Source organism: Aquarana catesbeiana, linkage group LG01, assembly GCF_042186555.1.
Source record: "Aquarana catesbeiana isolate 2022-GZ linkage group LG01, ASM4218655v1, whole genome shotgun sequence".
NCBI classification, from domain to species: Eukaryota; Metazoa; Chordata; class Amphibia; order Anura; family Ranidae; genus Aquarana; species Aquarana catesbeiana.
The window spans coordinates 196,146,335-196,164,003 of NC_133324.1; the positions used below are offsets into that span (position 1 = coordinate 196,146,335).

A 17,669-nucleotide genomic window follows, 5' to 3' on the forward strand; every position below is an offset into this window, starting at 1 on the left:
AAAAATCTAAACATTTCTTTTTTGATAGATGTAGTTGATCCTGGGACCAGAGATAGGAGAGTAACCTCCGGGGTCTCTGGTCAGTTCTTACTCATGATCAAATGGCTTAGACAGAATATGGCAGACCAATAAGATTTTTTTGCCGGACAAGACCACCACATGTGAAGATGTGTACCCCCAGGCTCACCACATCTCCAACATTGGTCTTGTATGCCCGGGTTGATCTTATTTAATAGGGCAGGACAACTATACCATCTGGTTATGATTTTATAGTTTCTCTCTTGCGAATGGGAAGCTAAGGTTGATTTAAATGTAAGGAAAAATACTTTATCCTATTCCTCAGAGGCCAATTTAATGCCTAATTCTTGCCCCCAATCTCGGATATAGAAGGGACGGTGGGGGAATGCATGAAATAGGAGGGTTCTGTATATTTTAGAAAGGGTATGGTATACATTTTTGAGCAGAAAGACACAGCTCCTAAAACTTGGTCAGGTCCCCACAAAGCCACGCCTTGCCCAATACAATCATAAAAATTACGTAGTTGGAAATATTAAAGCCAATCTCCTCGTCCAACACAAGAGAACGCTCACTCAGGGCTTTCATGCCCTTCAAGGGTGCATATTGGATAGAAGATGGGTGTGATGGTTACCAGCACAGAAAGTCCTTATCTGACTGTCCGGGAAGAAACCCCGAATAGCCCAGAATCGGGGTAAGAGGCCCGGGCACAAAGATATACTATATGTAGCAATGGCCTTGTACCAGACGAGGAGAGCAGAAGTGTTAGCTGTGAAAGAGGCGAGGGTGGTCGATTGGACATCACGAAGCTGGTGGATGTTAGAGACCTTGCACTCCTCCACCTTACGTTTGAGGATGCCCAATAGGGTTTAGGTCTGGAGACATGCTTGGCTAGTCCATCACCTTTACCTTTAGCTTCTTTAGCAAGGCAGTGGTCATCTTGGAGGTGTGTTTGGGGTCGTTATCATGTTGGAATACTGCCCTGCGGCCCAGTCTCCAAAAGGATGGGATCATGCTCTGCTTCAGTATGTCACAGTACATGTTGGCATTCATGGTTCCCTCAATGAACTGTAGCTCCCCAGTGCCAGTAGCACCCATGCAGCCCCAGACCATGACACTCCCACCACCATGCTTGACTATAGGCAAGACACATTTGACTTTGTACTCCTCACCTGGTTGCTGCCACACACGCTTGACACCATCTGAACCAAATAAGTTTATCTTGGAAGCATCGGTCTCTCCCCGGTGTCACATGACACCAGGGAGGGAAAATGGCTAATTTGGCCCAATTTTGGACATTTTCAATTAGGGGTGTACTCACTTTTGTTGCCAGCGCTTTAGACCTTAATGGCTGTGTGTTGAGTTATTTTGAGGGGACAGCAAATTTACACTGTTATACAAGCTGTACACTCTGTAGCAAAGTGTCATTTCTTTAGTGTTGTCACATGAAAAGATATAATAAAATATTTACAAAAATGTGAGGGGTGTACTCACTTTTGTGAGATACTGTATTATCGGATTGGTAATATGAAGCAGGAGATAATCCGCAAATAAGCTAATCTTACATTGTTTGCCAGCAATGTCCACACCGTTTTGAATTATTGGAATGCAGGGCTACTGCAAAGTGTTCCATCGCTAATATGTACAAAAGCAGTGAGAGAGGACATCCTTGACAAGTCCCATTAGATATATGAACTGGACCCGAAAGTAGACCATTTAGCCTAATCCATGCTGTAGGGCAGGAATAGAAAGCCATTATTTTATGGATAAAATCCGGGGGTAAGCTGATTTGCTCCAATGTTGCTTTCAAGAATGCCCAGTCTAGATTGTCAAATGCTTTTTCCGCGTTGAGTGAGAGGAGACAAAGAGAGATCTTTCGTAATTTACACTGAGCGATAAGTGATATTATTTTAATAGTATTATCTCATGCTTCACGAGTGGGGACAAAACAACCTGATCAAGACTAATAATAGATGGAATGACCAATTGCAGTCTATCCACCAATAATTTGGCATACATTTTAACATCAACATTAATTAAAGATATTGGGTGGTAACTTGAGCTTTCGGCTGGGTCTTTCTGATCTTTAAGAATAAAAGTAATATGAGCCTCCTGTGATTGAGAAAAAATGCACAAGTTAGAGATTTAAGTTGAATGTGACACCCATGATGGGAGCTAAGGTATCTTAAAACTGTTTATAAAATGCGCTTGAAAAACGATCTGATCTGGGCCCGGCTCTTGCCCGAGGGAAGTGCATTAATCGTTTGCAATATTTCCTCAATAGTAAATGGTGTATTCCATGAAGAAACGGCAGACTGATCTAATCTGAGCAGAGCAGTGTTCGACACGTACTAGGAAAGCTTTTTATGTCCCCCCGTATTGATGGAGTTTGTGAAGGGGTTGGAGATGTTATAAAGAGTTTTATAATACTCATGAAACTTTGAAGCAATATCCTTGGAGGATTGTACCAGCCCCTTCTTAGAACATTGCAGTTTAGGAATATATGTACGTCCTATTTTGTACATATAGAGTTAGCTAACAGTCTGCCAAACTCGTAACTAATTCTACATATGCGGTCCTTATGTCGATAGTAGCTGAAAAATCCTTGCGTTTCCTTTCCAATTGTTGGAAAAGATTAGCTGGAAGGGTGCGTTTATGAGCAGGCGCTAACACGTGGACTTCCTGTATAGACCGCGCAATATCCAAAGAGCGTTCTTTTTTCAAGCGGGCACCCTCTGAAATAAGGGTCCCTCTAATGACACATTTCAAGACCTCCCATTTGAGCGGTTGCACTGTTGTGTCTTTTATGTGATCTGATACAAATTGTGCGTCTGATTGACTCGCAGGTCAGTTTACCTTTAAGAAGGGTCTCATTCAGCCTCCAAGATGCTATTGGTTTAGAGAAATGTGGTAGGTTGACCGAAAAAAAAAAGTGGAAAGTGGTCCGAGTTGGGATTGGTACCGTTACATCTTACCGGGGATGGAGATATGAGGTTCTGACCTTGTTTATTGACTGTATCTACTGCTTCTAGTCCTGAACACACGTATTGCTTTCTGACACTGGTCATTGTGTATCTGTTCAAGCTCCGATACTTTGGACCGTTTATTTTAGGTACCACCCTTACTAGTCCCTGGCTAACGTTACTAATTTGGAACACTGTCACATTTTTCTTAGGTGTTTTGTTTTTTGTTGTTTTCTTTTTATTTTGTACTTACCCTAGACTGTGTAATAAAAATTATATTTGCGCTTATCCTAAAAAAATGATTATTATATTTAAGGTGCTGCTGCTTAAGATAGCCTGGATACTAAAGCTAATGATAATGTGAGAAAAATATAAGCACGCTACCTAATTAAAAATAAATATACAATGAATACAAACAAATCACACATATAAAGTGTCCATGTATATATGATATTGTGTCAAAAAAGTTGAAATACAGTCCAATGTGTTCTCAAAAACAAAAACAAAAAATATATATTGAAAAAAGTGTTCACTCGATGTGTTCTTCAAATAAAATCACAGTTGCTTCCCAGAACAGTAGGACCTCAGATTATAGAGATCATATGCGCTCATGCAAATAGATTCAGCACAAAAAATCCTCTCCTTATGATCCTCTGCACACTGCACCTCCTCAATGGGACCAGACTATTGAGCCTCCAGTCCCAGCTGATGCCTCTTACGGGGAAACGTGTCGGGTGGAGCAGCATTCCTTAGATGTCACCACGTAGCAGCTTGTTTGGCAAGATCCATGGCTGTGTTACCATTGTGATATTCACCGCTTTTTTGAATGTGAGTGCTACATATTTTTTTAATAAATCTATGTATGAAGTACTACACTATGAAGCCTTTTCCTTCCATTAATCCATTTATCTGTGAATATCCAGAGAGGAGATCTTTTACCTCAGTAGCCCGGTCCCCTTTGAGGAGGTGCAGTGTGCAGAGGATCAGGAGGAGAGGATTTTTCGTGCTGAATCTGTTTGCATGAGCGCATCTGAACTTTGAGATCCAGCTGCTCTGGTAAGCGGCTGTGATTTTATTTGAAGAAGAACACATTGAGTGATCACTTTTTTCAATATATATATTTTTTTGTTTTTGTTTTTGAGCACATGTTGGACTGCTTTTCAATTTTTTTGACACAATATCAAAGAAGAATTGGTACTGCTTCCTCCCCAGCAAGGACAGTGAGCAGCACAGTAGTGAGATCACTAATTGCTACTCCAATTCTTGTGAGACTAGCATTTAGAGGCAGCAGTGCCTTCGATTTCACCCTGCATATATATATATATATATATATATATATATATATATACAGCTACGAGGCTGAAGACACAGGCGTGTGCTACTTTTCAGGAGGAATTCACTGGTTGGCTGGAGAAGTTAGAAACATTGTATGTAAGCGTTGAAGCCATTAGCAGCAATGATGATTCCCAGAGATGTAACATTTCATAGTGCTGCCAAAAGTCTGGACGAGGAAGAGGCTCTCTCTGACATTGAATACATACAGTTACCATAAAGAAACTCCTTCATGTATTCACAAAATAGAAGCTGCTATTGCCAGTGGCCGAGCAGCATTCATCCATCCTCTGTATTTACGCCATTAAGGAATACGTATAGAAAAGCAGTGCAGGGGCAAAGCAGTATTGCAATTTTTGCTGACCCTCTTTCTTTCATGTAAGAATTTCAGCTGACGTAAACCTTATGTGTGTTCTATTGCAGAGTACAAATAGAAGACTGTTCATGCTCGAAAAAGGGCCATATCTTCAAAGTAAAACCTCATGTTCTACTTGAAAATGAAATGTAACCCATCTGGGAAAATACTGAGATACCTTAGTTTTACTTTTTTCAACTGCCTATTATAGATTGGATGATTCTTCTTTACAGTGAATAATCATCCACAGCCTTTGATAACAAGTAAAAAAAATTCTCTTACAGCGCTTCTCTAATTAGTTCATGTGTGAATAGCTTAGGTTACTGAAATTAATTGCAAAAACATAGCTTAGCATGATGTGCAGACACTGCTGCTAGAAATTATTATTGTGGTGAAGACACTTTTTTTAGTTCTTAATGTGCGGTTTTGTAGTAATGCGCTTTTGAGATAGTAAAGTTCATAAATACAGTTTTATGGTAACTCATCCTATGTGTTTAAAAAAAAAAAACATACATACGAATTTAGATAATGCTATATATTTCTAAATCAGTGGTGTCCAACCTTTCGACCTTCCTGAGCCACATTGCAAGAAGAAGAATTGTCTTGGGCCACACATAAAACACACTAATAATGACAGCTGATGAGCAGAGCAGTCGAGCAGTTCACATGTTAATGATCACTGATATAGATAACTTACCTATCTAAATAATAAAACATGTTTTATAATATTTTTTATTGTCAAAAAGGGCAACATAAAACTATTGCAATATTTCACACTGTTTTTACTAAATTAACGCATCAATGTCAGGTTTGATGGATATAGTAGCAATTTTCAATGAATTCTTAAGGTGCTCATCAGATATTTTGGTTCTAATTTTGCCCTTAGTTTTCTTCATCTATGAAAATAGTTACTCACAAATATAGGTGCATCCAAAAACTGATGACATGAATAAGGCATGATTGTGAAGAGTGGGATATTTTTCTTTGCGAGGATAAAACTTATATAAGTCCAGTAAAGAGACACTCAAATCTTTCTTTGGCCACATGTATTCGCTAAGTGTAAATGCATCTTACAAAAAAAATTCCAAAACAAATCAACATTTTTAAGTATGTTTATGATTTTGTGTTGGGCCGCATTCATTGCCATCTTTGCCCATGGGTTGGACACTCCTGTTCAGTCTGAACCATAGGCATGGGTCAATATCTTGAATGAGAATTTTGGGACCACCTGTTTTCCAGATTCAATGTATATTGGCAAAAACATATTTTGACATCTCAGAGCAAAGGTAGAACTGACATTCGGGGCCCTGAGCAAACACTCAGAATACATGAGTCACAACTTTAAAAGTTTGGCTGCCAGCAGGGGTAGATCTTTTCAAAGTTGTGGCCCCAAGTGTTCCTCCACTTTCTCAATAGCATTTGTGTAGTATAAAGCCTATACACAGAATCTCTAGCCTATAGCCCTGCCCATTAACCTAACTCTAAACCTATCCTGAGGTAGACATGTAGGAAGCCATTGCACCTGCTGTTTGCTTCCATTACATGGTGACACTCTGGTTTCAATATTTGAGTCATTAACTTCTGATTTGCATATTTGTTCTGGAATAGATTTCTCTGGAGATAGTAAAGGGTCAGCATCACAGCCAGGTATATCTAGCACATAAGGAAGGAGGTCAACAATGGAATGGCCCCATATTTATCCTAGAAAAAGATCACTGTAACTAATGTGCAACTTTGTATGGGCTATATTACAGGGATGCCAAGTTGCATGGGAAATAGTGCTAAGTTTTCATGTTGCTCTGTACCAGTGATGGCGAACCTTGGCACCCCAGATGTTTTGGAACTACATTTCCCATGATGCTCATGCACTCTGCAGTGTAGTTGAGCATCATGGGAAATGTAGTTCCAAAACATCTGGGGTGCCAAGGTTCGCCATCACTGCTCTAACTAACCCTAAACTAAGGTTCCATGTTGCCATATACCATTACCTGAAATGTTATGCCACTTTATATAATGCATGTTAAACAAATGCCATAGGCTAAATTTATTAATAAGGATGAGCTCCGGTGTGTTCGCACAGCCCACGTGCAGAGCACGCCAGGAAGTCAGCGCTGCGCTAATCACAGGCAGTGAGACATTTACCCGTTGCGCGGCTGCAGAGATCAGGAAGTGTCTCACTGCCTGTGATTAGCGCAGCGCAGTGCTGACTTCCTGGCGTGCTCTGCACGTGGGCTGTGCAAACACGCTGGAGCTCATCCTTATTTATTAAGATGCACTCAACTTATTCTCTCTGGAGAAGAGACGCTTGAGAGGGGATATGATTTCAATTTACAAATACTGTACTGGTGACCCCACAATATGGATAAAACTTTTTCGCAGAAGAGAGTTTAATAAGACTTGTGGCCACTCATTACAATTAGAAGAAAAGAGGTTTAACCTTAAACTACGTAGAGGGTTCTTTACTGTAAGAGCGGCAAGGATGTGGAATTCCCTTCCACAGGCGGTGGTCTCAGCGGGGAGCATTGATAGCTTCAAGATACTATTAGATAAACACCTGAATGACCGCAACATACAGGGATATACAACGTAATACTGACATATAATCACACATAGGTTGGACTTGATGGACTTGTGTCTTTTTTCAACCTCACCTACTATGTAACTATGTAACTATGTAAGATGGATAAGTTGTTATACACCTATACACTAATAAGATGGATATGTTCTTATACACCTACTTATTTAATCTGTTGATCATTTTCCCCTAAAAATGTTTACGAAGCACAAACATAAGTTTCACCACAATGTCTAATGTTTATTTTTCCACATATAGTTAGCATTTATCTGTTGATAACTTTATTTTCTCATGAATCATTATTTTGACTTAAGAAATTATATTTCATCACCACCTCAAATGGCTTTTTTTCCCCTGCTTTCTGTATATAGCTCTTGAAACTCCTAGTTATCACTACCCTGAAGCTGGTGTTAGAGGTAACTAACCTGTGTGATCATCTTTGTGAAGACCAAAAAAAATACACCGATCGTGTTGTAATCGCACTAGTAGTGTTAAAATGTTATTCATTACAGAGTACAGGCTAAATAAAGTGTGTTATCCATCTTTGTGAATTGAGATTTAAAGTGGAACTTTAGTCAGAAAATTAGGTCTTGATAAATCACTTTTGCAGGTAAAACTATGTAAAACATTAAAAATAATCCACTGCACAAGCTCAGTTGCTCTCTGTTCTTGGCACTGTGTCTAAAATCAGAGCCTATTTATGCTGCTGATCAGTTGACCACTTTAAGATTTACTGTTGCTGAAGGGGGAAGAAAGCAGCAAGATCAGCACAGACTGTGCGGAGGGAACACAGATTAGGGAGGGAGAAATGAAAAGCAGGAAAGATGATAGGACAAACTCTGCTTTCAGGAAGACACAATAGAAGTAACTTATACTTGTCTTATCTCCCTGATATTCTGTCCTTTCTGCCTCATTGGCAGCCTGTGAACCTCACCACTGTAAAGCTTCTGTCAGCCTTCCTCTCTAACTTTGTTAAGACATGCCATCAAGGCTGGAAATGTACATATTATAATTACAGAATGTAAAGTATAGTTTTTGAGACTAAGGAGAGAGGGGAAGAGTCCAATAAAGAAGTGACTGCTCTGGGCTTCAACAAAATGTTGACCTCCAGCAAGAAGAAACAGGAGCAATGCTGGATGCAATTTACACAATACACAAATTTTGGTAGCATAATTATTAGTGTGCAATGTATGTTCTTTTGATATCAAACAATTATGGATAAAGTTCCATGTTAACCACTTGCTGACCGCACTATACCTGCATGATGGCTACAGCACATCGTGTTCTCGGAGGCCGTCATATGACGGCCACCTGTGATCACACCCGCCGTGCGCCCGCTCTGTCATCGCAGATTGAGATAAAGAGCCAATCAGCGGCTCTTTACTACACAGCTTGGACACAGCTGATCACGGATGTAAACAGAAGCCGGTTATCGGCGCTCCTTTTCTCATGCTGATAGCGCGAGGAAGGGAGAAGAGAGCCGATATATGCTTCTGTAAAAGGGACATGTACACTGATAATCATGGCACTGATTAGCAGTGCAGTTCCACCAGTGCCTCCAATCTGTGCCCACCAGTGTCACCTATCAGTGCCGCCTCATCAGTGCACCCTATCATTGCCCATCAGTGCCGCCTCAGCGCACATCAGTGAAGGAGAAAACTTAGCTGTGTGCAAAATTTTATAACAGACTATGACAAATTTTCAGTCCTTATTGGTTTATTTAACAAAATTAAATACAACCAAAAGAAAGCTCTATTTGTGTGAAAAAAAAATGATAAAAATTTTGTTTGGGTGACCGCCTAATTGTCATTCAAAGTGAATGGTGAAAGTGACAGCGCGCAAAGCTGAAAATTGTCCTGGGCAGGAAGAGGGTAAAAGTGCCCAGTAGGCAAGTGGTTAAGAGATATGTAGATATGGTGTGGTATCAGGAAAAATAACAGCCAATTAAGAGAAAAACTGTTTTGTGATCTGAGCCCTTTACTATATGGGCATCTTCTGTTTCTGTTTAGCGCAGTGCCTAAGTTAAATATGCCAATGCGGCTATAACTACAAATCAGATCTTATATTCTGGCCAATTCCTGTAAACACGATTGGTTCAGTTCATGTCCTGTTTGCACAACCTGCTTTATATCAAGCCATATTATTTCATTAGGAATAATCTGAGGACTATGACTAGATCATTCTAAACAAAACTATGGAATTTACTCTGTTTGAACCACTGTAGTTGATCATCTCCAGTGGTTTATGTTGCACAGCCATACTTCTTTTGAGAAGCACACAGATGCCTGGATATGTTGTTGTAGAATGGCCCGGTACAATTTGGAATTGCCTTGTATTTTCGTAATTGCCTGTAATTACACCAGTAGGAGAGTACAGACAGTACTCTTGCACTGGATCTGTGGTCTGCTGTGAAAGAGCACAGTCCATGGAGACCCTGTGGAGTATGTCTGACATGGTAAAAATTGAGCCTTTTGGCCTGAGGTGCATTTTTAAGTTTCCACTCTGGATTCCTCACTGTGTCTGGGAGCTATTGCGCCATGAGAAGGCACTGGTGCTGAGTTTTTTTGCTCTCTGGTGGTTTGTGTTTGTGTTTTCGGTGGACATCAAGGATGCCTACCTCCATATCTCTATATTTGCAGTTCATCAGTGCTACCCTGCACTTTGCAGTGGGGAGGGGCAAGATTTTCAGTTTGTGGCTCTGCCCTTTGGCCTGGCCATGGCACAGCAAGTATTCGTAAAAAGTGTTGGCTCTTCTGCCCCATTCTGGAGTATCTGTAGGATTAGCAATCAAGGAATGGCCTCAGGGCTAAGGTGCAAAAAAAGGATGCAGGACATTGACTGGACCCTCAATATTACGATGTTGCCCCTGGAACCATCAGAGTGCCTGCAATATCTGGGCCTTGCCCTGGACACAGCCCTGGCATGAATTTTCCTTCCCTAGGAGAAGCTTTAGACTCTCCAAAGTTTCCTAGAATACCCTTCCATTTGCTTTTGCATTGGTGTTGAGGGCAATGGTAACTTCCTTTAGTGCAGTCCCGTATGCTCATGTTTCATTCAAGACTGCTGTTACTCCTGAGAGCATGGGACAAAAGGACTTTTTTCTTTGACTCACTCTCTGAGAACCTAAACCAAGTAAATCTTGGAATGGTGGCTATTCAGCCTAGAGCTGGATATAGAACAACCTTTTCTCCCCATGGGACGAAATGGGATTTATATACTTACTGTAAAATCTGTTTCTTATATTTCATTAATGGACACGGGTCCTAATGCTGCTCTTCTACAAAATTAAAGCATCCTGGAAATGAGAAAGGATATTCATGGCTGGTCAATAGCCTTTTTTGTTTGATAGTGTGCATTTCCTCCTCTACAAAGCTGTATAACATATTGGCTCAGAATAACTGAACTCTGTGCCCCGTAAAGCGGTAGTAAACCATAGTCTTTTTTAAAAAAAACCTGCAAGGCAATGGCATAATGTGCTAGTATGCATTGTATATTAGCACATTATGAAATGCTTGCCATAGAACAAAGCCCTCCAGCGGCGTGCTGTCACCACTGACAGGGCTTCCATCTTCACCCAGTCTTTGTTTAAGGTTTGCGTGCTCCAGCACGCAAACCTGGCTGAGCCACGATGATTTCACTCCAACGCATGGGTACAGGAGTCACGGCCGTGGCACAGAGCTCTGAAGGGATAGCACAGGAATGCCGTCCCTTCAGAGCGCATGCAACAGTGACGTCACTGGCTGCATGCAGTGTGAATATCTCCTAAACAGTTCCAAGTTTAGGAGATAACTCAATGTATCTACAGATAAGCCTTATTATAGGCTTACTTGTAGGTACAAGTTTAAAAAAAGACTTTGCTACCACATTGATAAACTCCAAGGAATGGATTTCATGGTAATTACAAAAATCCTGTTATTTTAGATGACTACAAATACAAGCCCACAAGCTCATTAATTGTAGCTAACCTGATCAATACACTTTGAGAGAAACCTAGAGAAAGCCATGAGGGCAACCCCCCTCTGATCTTTATGTATGCTACATATCAGTGACTTGAAAAGCATTGAAGCCACTGGAGTATCATAACATCCAGGCAGCAACTATAGAGAAGAGAGCTTACCAATGATAGTCTGCATATTTCTCCCAGCACAGGTTTTCTTTTCTAACATTTGTAACTGATGTGGCTTGAAACATTACATCGGTGCTTAGAGAATACCTAATAATATGAATTTGGTGTATTGGTATTATGTCATTTCCTGTAAATTTCCAATTTCACTGTTAAATTTAGAAAAGAGTTGACTGGTTGCAAGACATTAACATATATTCACTTTAAAGAGAGTTAATGTATTATTGACTTTGCATAACTCCTTACAGATTATTATTGAGTTGAGCAGCTGTGTCTACATCGCTGGAATGCAGTGTTTGATAGAATCCTGCAAGCATTTTCCAATCAGTAAAAAATGGGCAATGCATTTAATCAGACTTCATGTCAAGAATTGTTATATAGCCTGAACTGTGCCGTCAATTTAATTAAAAAGAAAGCCAATGCTTTCACATTCTAGTACATTAGAATGTATTGTTTAATGATTTATAATTACTTTTGAGAGATGTATCAGCTTTTAAATTATATTTCCAGTGTTTCGCATTTCTGTATTGTCTTCCTCAAGAAACCCAACTTTTACATATGGTGCCAGCTGAGCTCTGTTTTAACGTCAATAATATGCATTTATGGTAGATACTGAGGAGACTATAAGGTGAGGTTATTGAATGCTAGTGTGTTCAACTCTTTTGTATTATTTTTTTTTTTACGAAAAAAAAAGGATTCAAAAGACTAAACATATAAAAAATACAACCATATACATTGCATATTTACATGACACATTACATTTAACAATTAACATTTAACATTCCTGAAGTATAATAAAGAGTTAGTCTGAACATTAGGTATGCAGTGTCACAACTATGAATGTAATTCTGTGCAATAACATATCTGTAGGGATTGATGGTGCTCATATGCACTGGTCCACTGGTCTATTTAACCTGTGTGGTGCCGCCAAAAAAAGGCATCTTCTGTTCAGGACCCATTTGTTTTTAAGGTACTTGTGTATACAAACAGGTATCTATTTACTGTATACTGAATACAGTTGTACTGTAGAGTGCCAGAAGTTTTATCTTATACCTGGGTGTATCCACAAAGGAAACTATTCTTGAGAGAATTATGAAGGCTGCCACTTCTGATCATTTTTTCTAAAAATGTTATTTGCATGGCTTTCACGCTAATGCATTGCTTTCAATGTTTTCTAAATCATCGTCAATCAATAAGTATGGAGATGACCAAACTATCAATCTTGCAATTTGAGCAGTTGCCAGGGAAGTTTTCCACCTGGTAGGTATTTGTAATCTAATGGGAACCTTTTTCGTACTCAAATGACCCATTTGAAAGTGAATGCATGACAAGTCACACCCTATTTGTACCTATGGAACAGTTCAAATCGATGCGACTCCAACTTGCACTGATTCGAAAATGGTTCCTGCACCATTTTTGGCAATTTCTTGCACGACTTGTATTGACACCTGTGCATGAAATTGCACAGATGTCGGCAAGTCGCACATGAAAGCACACTGACCGGCGACTTTGAAATTACACTGAAGTAGCATGATTTCAAAGCCACATTTAGTGTGAACGGGGGACTAAAACAAGCCTGTATCCACTTCTATAGCCATAGGCATTGTGGAGGAATTTAGTGTAAAACAGAGGCATTTATATCTCCGTTTTTGTTTCCTATTACACCAGAACCTTGACAGTCTGACAGGCTTCTAACGTAAACACGCAGCAGGTGTTTCTAAGGGTCCTTTCACACTGGGGCGGGGGCGTTGTCGGCGGTAAAGCGCCGCTATTGTAAGCGGCGCTTTACCGTCGATATGTGGCCGCTAGCGGGGCGGTTTTACCCCCCTGCTAGCAGCCGAGAAAGGGTTAAAACCACCGCAAAGCGCCTCTGCAGAGGCGCTTTGCTGGCGGTATAGCCGCGCCGTCCCATTGATTTCAATGGGCAGGAGCGGTATACACTCCGCTCCTTCACTGCTCCGAAGATGCTGCTGGCAGGACTTTTTTTTACCATCCTGCCAGCGCATCGCTCCAGTGTGAAAGCCCTCGGAGCTTTCACACTGGAATTAAAGCAGCGGCTGTTTCGGGTCGGTTTGCAGGCGCTATTATTAGTGCAATAGCGCCTGCAAACCGCCCCAGTGTGAAAGGACCCTTAGCTATTAGGAACTGACCAATGCCTGGTACACACGATGAGATTATCAGACGTCGGTTTTTTTTTTTTTGCATGCTAATTTCAGGTCGAACCTGAAGAGTTTACTAAGGTCACAAAAATTCTCGCACTACAGAATAAAAATTTGGAAGTGATGTAATGTGTTGTAGTGTATTTGTATTGCATTATCGAATGACAACTGTGCTGATTAAACGAAAAAAAAATGTGTGCATGTCCGATCAAATAATATCGGATGAACTGTCTTGATCAGATCTCGAAAGCTCTGTATTAACGATTCAATTTTTGTACAGTCGCTCCGAAATCTTATCCAATATTTTTCGTACAATTTTCTGATTGTGTGTACGGGGCTTAAGGCTTGGTTCTCACTGCTGTGATGCGAGAACCCGTGCAAATCCAGTAGGGGTTCCTGCATCGCATACAACTCGCAGGCAGTTCACACTGCCCTATGCAAACCGCTGTACTGTAGGTGTCAATACAAAGTTAATGACACCCCCAGATTGGTTCTCATATCGCAGTGCGAACTGTCAATTTGGACAGGATTCAGATCGCATGGGTGTTTCTGGTGCGGACCAAAAAAAGGGTCTTGCACGACTTTGGTCCAAATGCGATACAAATTCAGCCATACAAATCTGTACGGCTGAAAACGCATCGTATGTGATTTGCATAGCAGTGCAGTGCAAATCACATGCAATGCCTGGCATCACAGCAGTGTGAACATGTCCTAAAACCTGACTTTAGAATCTTTGTTGTGATTTTTGAGAATATATTACATCACATAACAAGCAGCTAGAGTGGTCAGGGGTGACTTGTTTTAAAGCTGTTTTGCTGCTTGTTGAGAATATGTTCTGTCTTTATGCATTACAACCACATGGGGTCACTTGCTTGCCACTGTCACCATTTTACAATTTGAAAAATACGCCCATAAGGTAGACATGTAAAAGCAAGTGTTGGAGATTTCATGCGTATAGTTGTGTAGAGTATTTGCTAATGCATTCCAATGGGAGAAAATTATGCTGTATCTCCCAGGTGCCACAACGGCAGGCTTATTTGGTTGTGTATGGCCATGTGCAACGAGGCCCAAGAAACATGCTGCCCTTGATCTTGAAGTAATAAGGGTTATATTGACTTGCTGTGGTCCAAGTATACTCACATGAAGGCTAGATGCTTTTGTTCTTCTTAAAATGTATTTTGAGGTACCAATGAATTTTGATCTTATTAATCAGATGCTTTACAGTATGCTTGGCAGCGGGTTCTTTTATTTCTGTACAATGTGAAAAATAAGCAGAATCACATTATTTTGCTTCTTAAATATATTTTCTTTTTCTTACAGAACCGGGAGAATGTTTTTATTGAGTTTAACCACAAGGAGCTCTTGGAGTTTTATAACAAGGTGAGTACTGATTACTTTTCCCTATAATATTGTTGTCATCATAGCAAGTCCTCCTAACAATTCTGTAGAGTTACCCAATCTATTTCTGGGGGATACTCCTAGACCTCCTTATTTACCTCAGCAAATACCTACACAAATTGACGATTGACTTCATTGTTCTCTAGAACATTGCAAGCAGGCAACCCAGGGTACACAAGACCACCCAAAATGTAAAAGTAGAAAGGAACTGAACCAAGAACTGTAGCAACAAAATAGCTGCAATTGGAGTTTTTAACCAGTTGCGGACCAGCCGCCGCAGTTACACTGCGGCAGGTTGGCTGGGCTGGGTGAAGCATCGTAGCTATACGTCGGGCGCGTGGCCGCCTAGGGGGCAGCGGTGATTGGATTCGCTTCAGACCCGATCAGTCTCCAGGCCCAGGCCAATGATTTCTGGCCTGGACCTGGTGATCGGTTCTGCCGAATGAAATCCTTCCCCTGCCTGTAAAGCCGCGTACACACGGGCTGACTTTTCAACCGGACTGGTCCGACGGAACAAATCCGTTGGACAATCCGACCGTGTGTGGGCTTCATCGGACCTTCAGTGGACTTTTTCTGCCAAAAATCAGACGGACTTTAGATTTGGAACATGTTTCAAATCTTTCCGATGGACTCAAGTCCGGTCGAAAAATCTGTTCGTCTGTATGCTAGTCCGTCGGACAAAAAAGAATGCAAGGGCAGCTATTGGCTACTGGCTATGAACTTCCTTATTCTAGTCCCTTCATACGTCATCACGTTCAAACTAGCGGACTTTCGAACGGACTTTAGTCCGTTCGTGTGTGGGCAAGTCCAGTCGTCCGAAAGTCCATCGGAAAGAGTGTCAGACCTTTGATGCTGAAAAGTCCGCTCGTGTGTACACGGCATAAGTGTAAACACAGGCAGGGGAAGTGATGTCATCTCCCCTCTCCAGAAAGAGGACATCTCACAGTAAGTTGCACCAACACTACACTAACACCAGTACACATAGGTACATTTGTCACCCCCCGATCGTCCACATAGCTGCAGCGTTCGCAGAGTCAGGCCTGAACCCTGCGAATGCTAACAGTTTTTTTGGTAGCGTTTAAAGCAGTCACTGATAGTCAAGTGCTCTTTTTTTTTTGTGAGTCTCACTAGTGTACCAGTAAATTTAGAGGCCAAAATGTCCAATCAAAGGTACACTAGTGAAGAGGCCTACACGTTTCTGAGCATGACAGATGAGAGTGAAGAGGAAGTCACCCATCTGTCAGATTCAGGCTCAGAATACAAACCTGTAGACAGCAGCGGCACCCAGACAGATAGCGCTGTCGACGGAGTAGTGGTCCCTGCCAAGGTCAGGCATACCCGACCCCGTTCTTCTGCTGTTGTTGAGGTGCAAGAACCTCAGGGCTCTCGTATGGAGCAGAGAGCCAGTACTAGTGCTGCTCATCCTTCTGGTGAACTGGCAAGAACCAGCGGCCTAGTACATCCTGGTCGTACATCCAGCACTACAGTAAAACTTGGTGACGTGGCGAGTCCCCTAAGTGCAGTTCAAGCTGGTGAGGTGGCTAGCACAAGTAGAGTCCCACAGCCACCAAGAAGACAAACACAGGCCCGTCGAGCCCATAGTGCCCTTCCTGCTGCATTTGCCCATCCTAATTGGCAGCCCACCACTTCTGCAGCACCCATACTTCTCCCATTCACTGGCCAACCCCGAATTCAGGTGGAAACAGTTGATTTTACGTCACTTGATTTTTATTTGCTGTTTTTCAAGGAAAATCTCTATAGATCTATTGTGGACCAAAGCAATTTGTATGCTGGTCAATTCATCGCCACTAATACCCAGTTGGCCCTTGCCAGAGATTGGAAACCTATTACGGTTTCTGAATTTAAGACCTTCCTGGGCCTATCCCTCATGGGCATAGTTAAAAAAAAAAGTGAGTTGCGGTCATATTGGTCCACTGACCCAATTCACCATATGCCAGTGTTCTCTGCTTGCATGACCAAGACACGATACAAGCAGATCTTGCGGTTCATGCATCTCCAAACATTATATATATAACACCCTAGAGAATAAAATGGAGGTCGTTGCAATACTTTCTGTCATGCCGTATTTGCGCAGCGCACTTTTTTTGGAAAAAATACACTTTTTTGAATAAAAAAATAAGACCGCAGTAAAGTTAGCCCAATTTTTTTTATATTGTGAAAGATGATGTTACCCCGAGTAAATTGATACCCAACATGTCACGCTTCAAAATTGCGCCCACTCATAGAATGGCGACAAACTGTTACCCTTAAAAATCTCCATATGCGACATTTAAAAAATTCTACAGGTTGCATGTTTTGAGTTACAGACGAGTTCCAGGGCTAAAATTATTGCTCTCGCTCTAACGATCGCGGTAATACCTTACATGTGTGGTTTCAACACCGTTTTCATATGCGGGCGCTGCTCGCGTATGCGTTCACTTCTGGACGCAAGAAGTGGACTGGACGGGGCGCGTTAAAAAAAAAAAAAAATGTTTTCTTATTTATTTTACCTTTTATTTTTTATTTTTACACTGTTCTTTTTTTTTTAAATAAATAGTGTCACTTTTATTCCTATTACAAGGGATGTAAACATCCCTTGTAATAGAAAAAAAGCAAGGTCAAAAAGACCTTAGATAGAGCTCATATTTACACTAAAATACAGTAAAAAAAAAAAATGGCGTTTAAAAAAAAAATATTGCTTTAAGAGCTATGGGCAGAGTGAAATTTTGACGTTGCTTCCGCCCTGCAT

At 41.1% G+C, this 17,669-nt stretch overlaps 1 protein-coding gene across 1 annotated transcript in view; it reads left to right on the forward strand.

The window, feature by feature from the left end:
- The window catches only part of COMMD10 (COMM domain containing 10), a 583,600-nt gene that overhangs the window by 554,334 nt on the left and 11,597 nt on the right, over positions 1–17,669 (forward strand). The window contains exon 6 of the mRNA XM_073624653.1: positions 14,843–14,902. Coding sequence (XP_073480754.1) covers positions 14,843–14,902 — 60 coding nt within the window. The remainder of the gene's footprint in view (positions 1–14,842; positions 14,903–17,669) is intronic.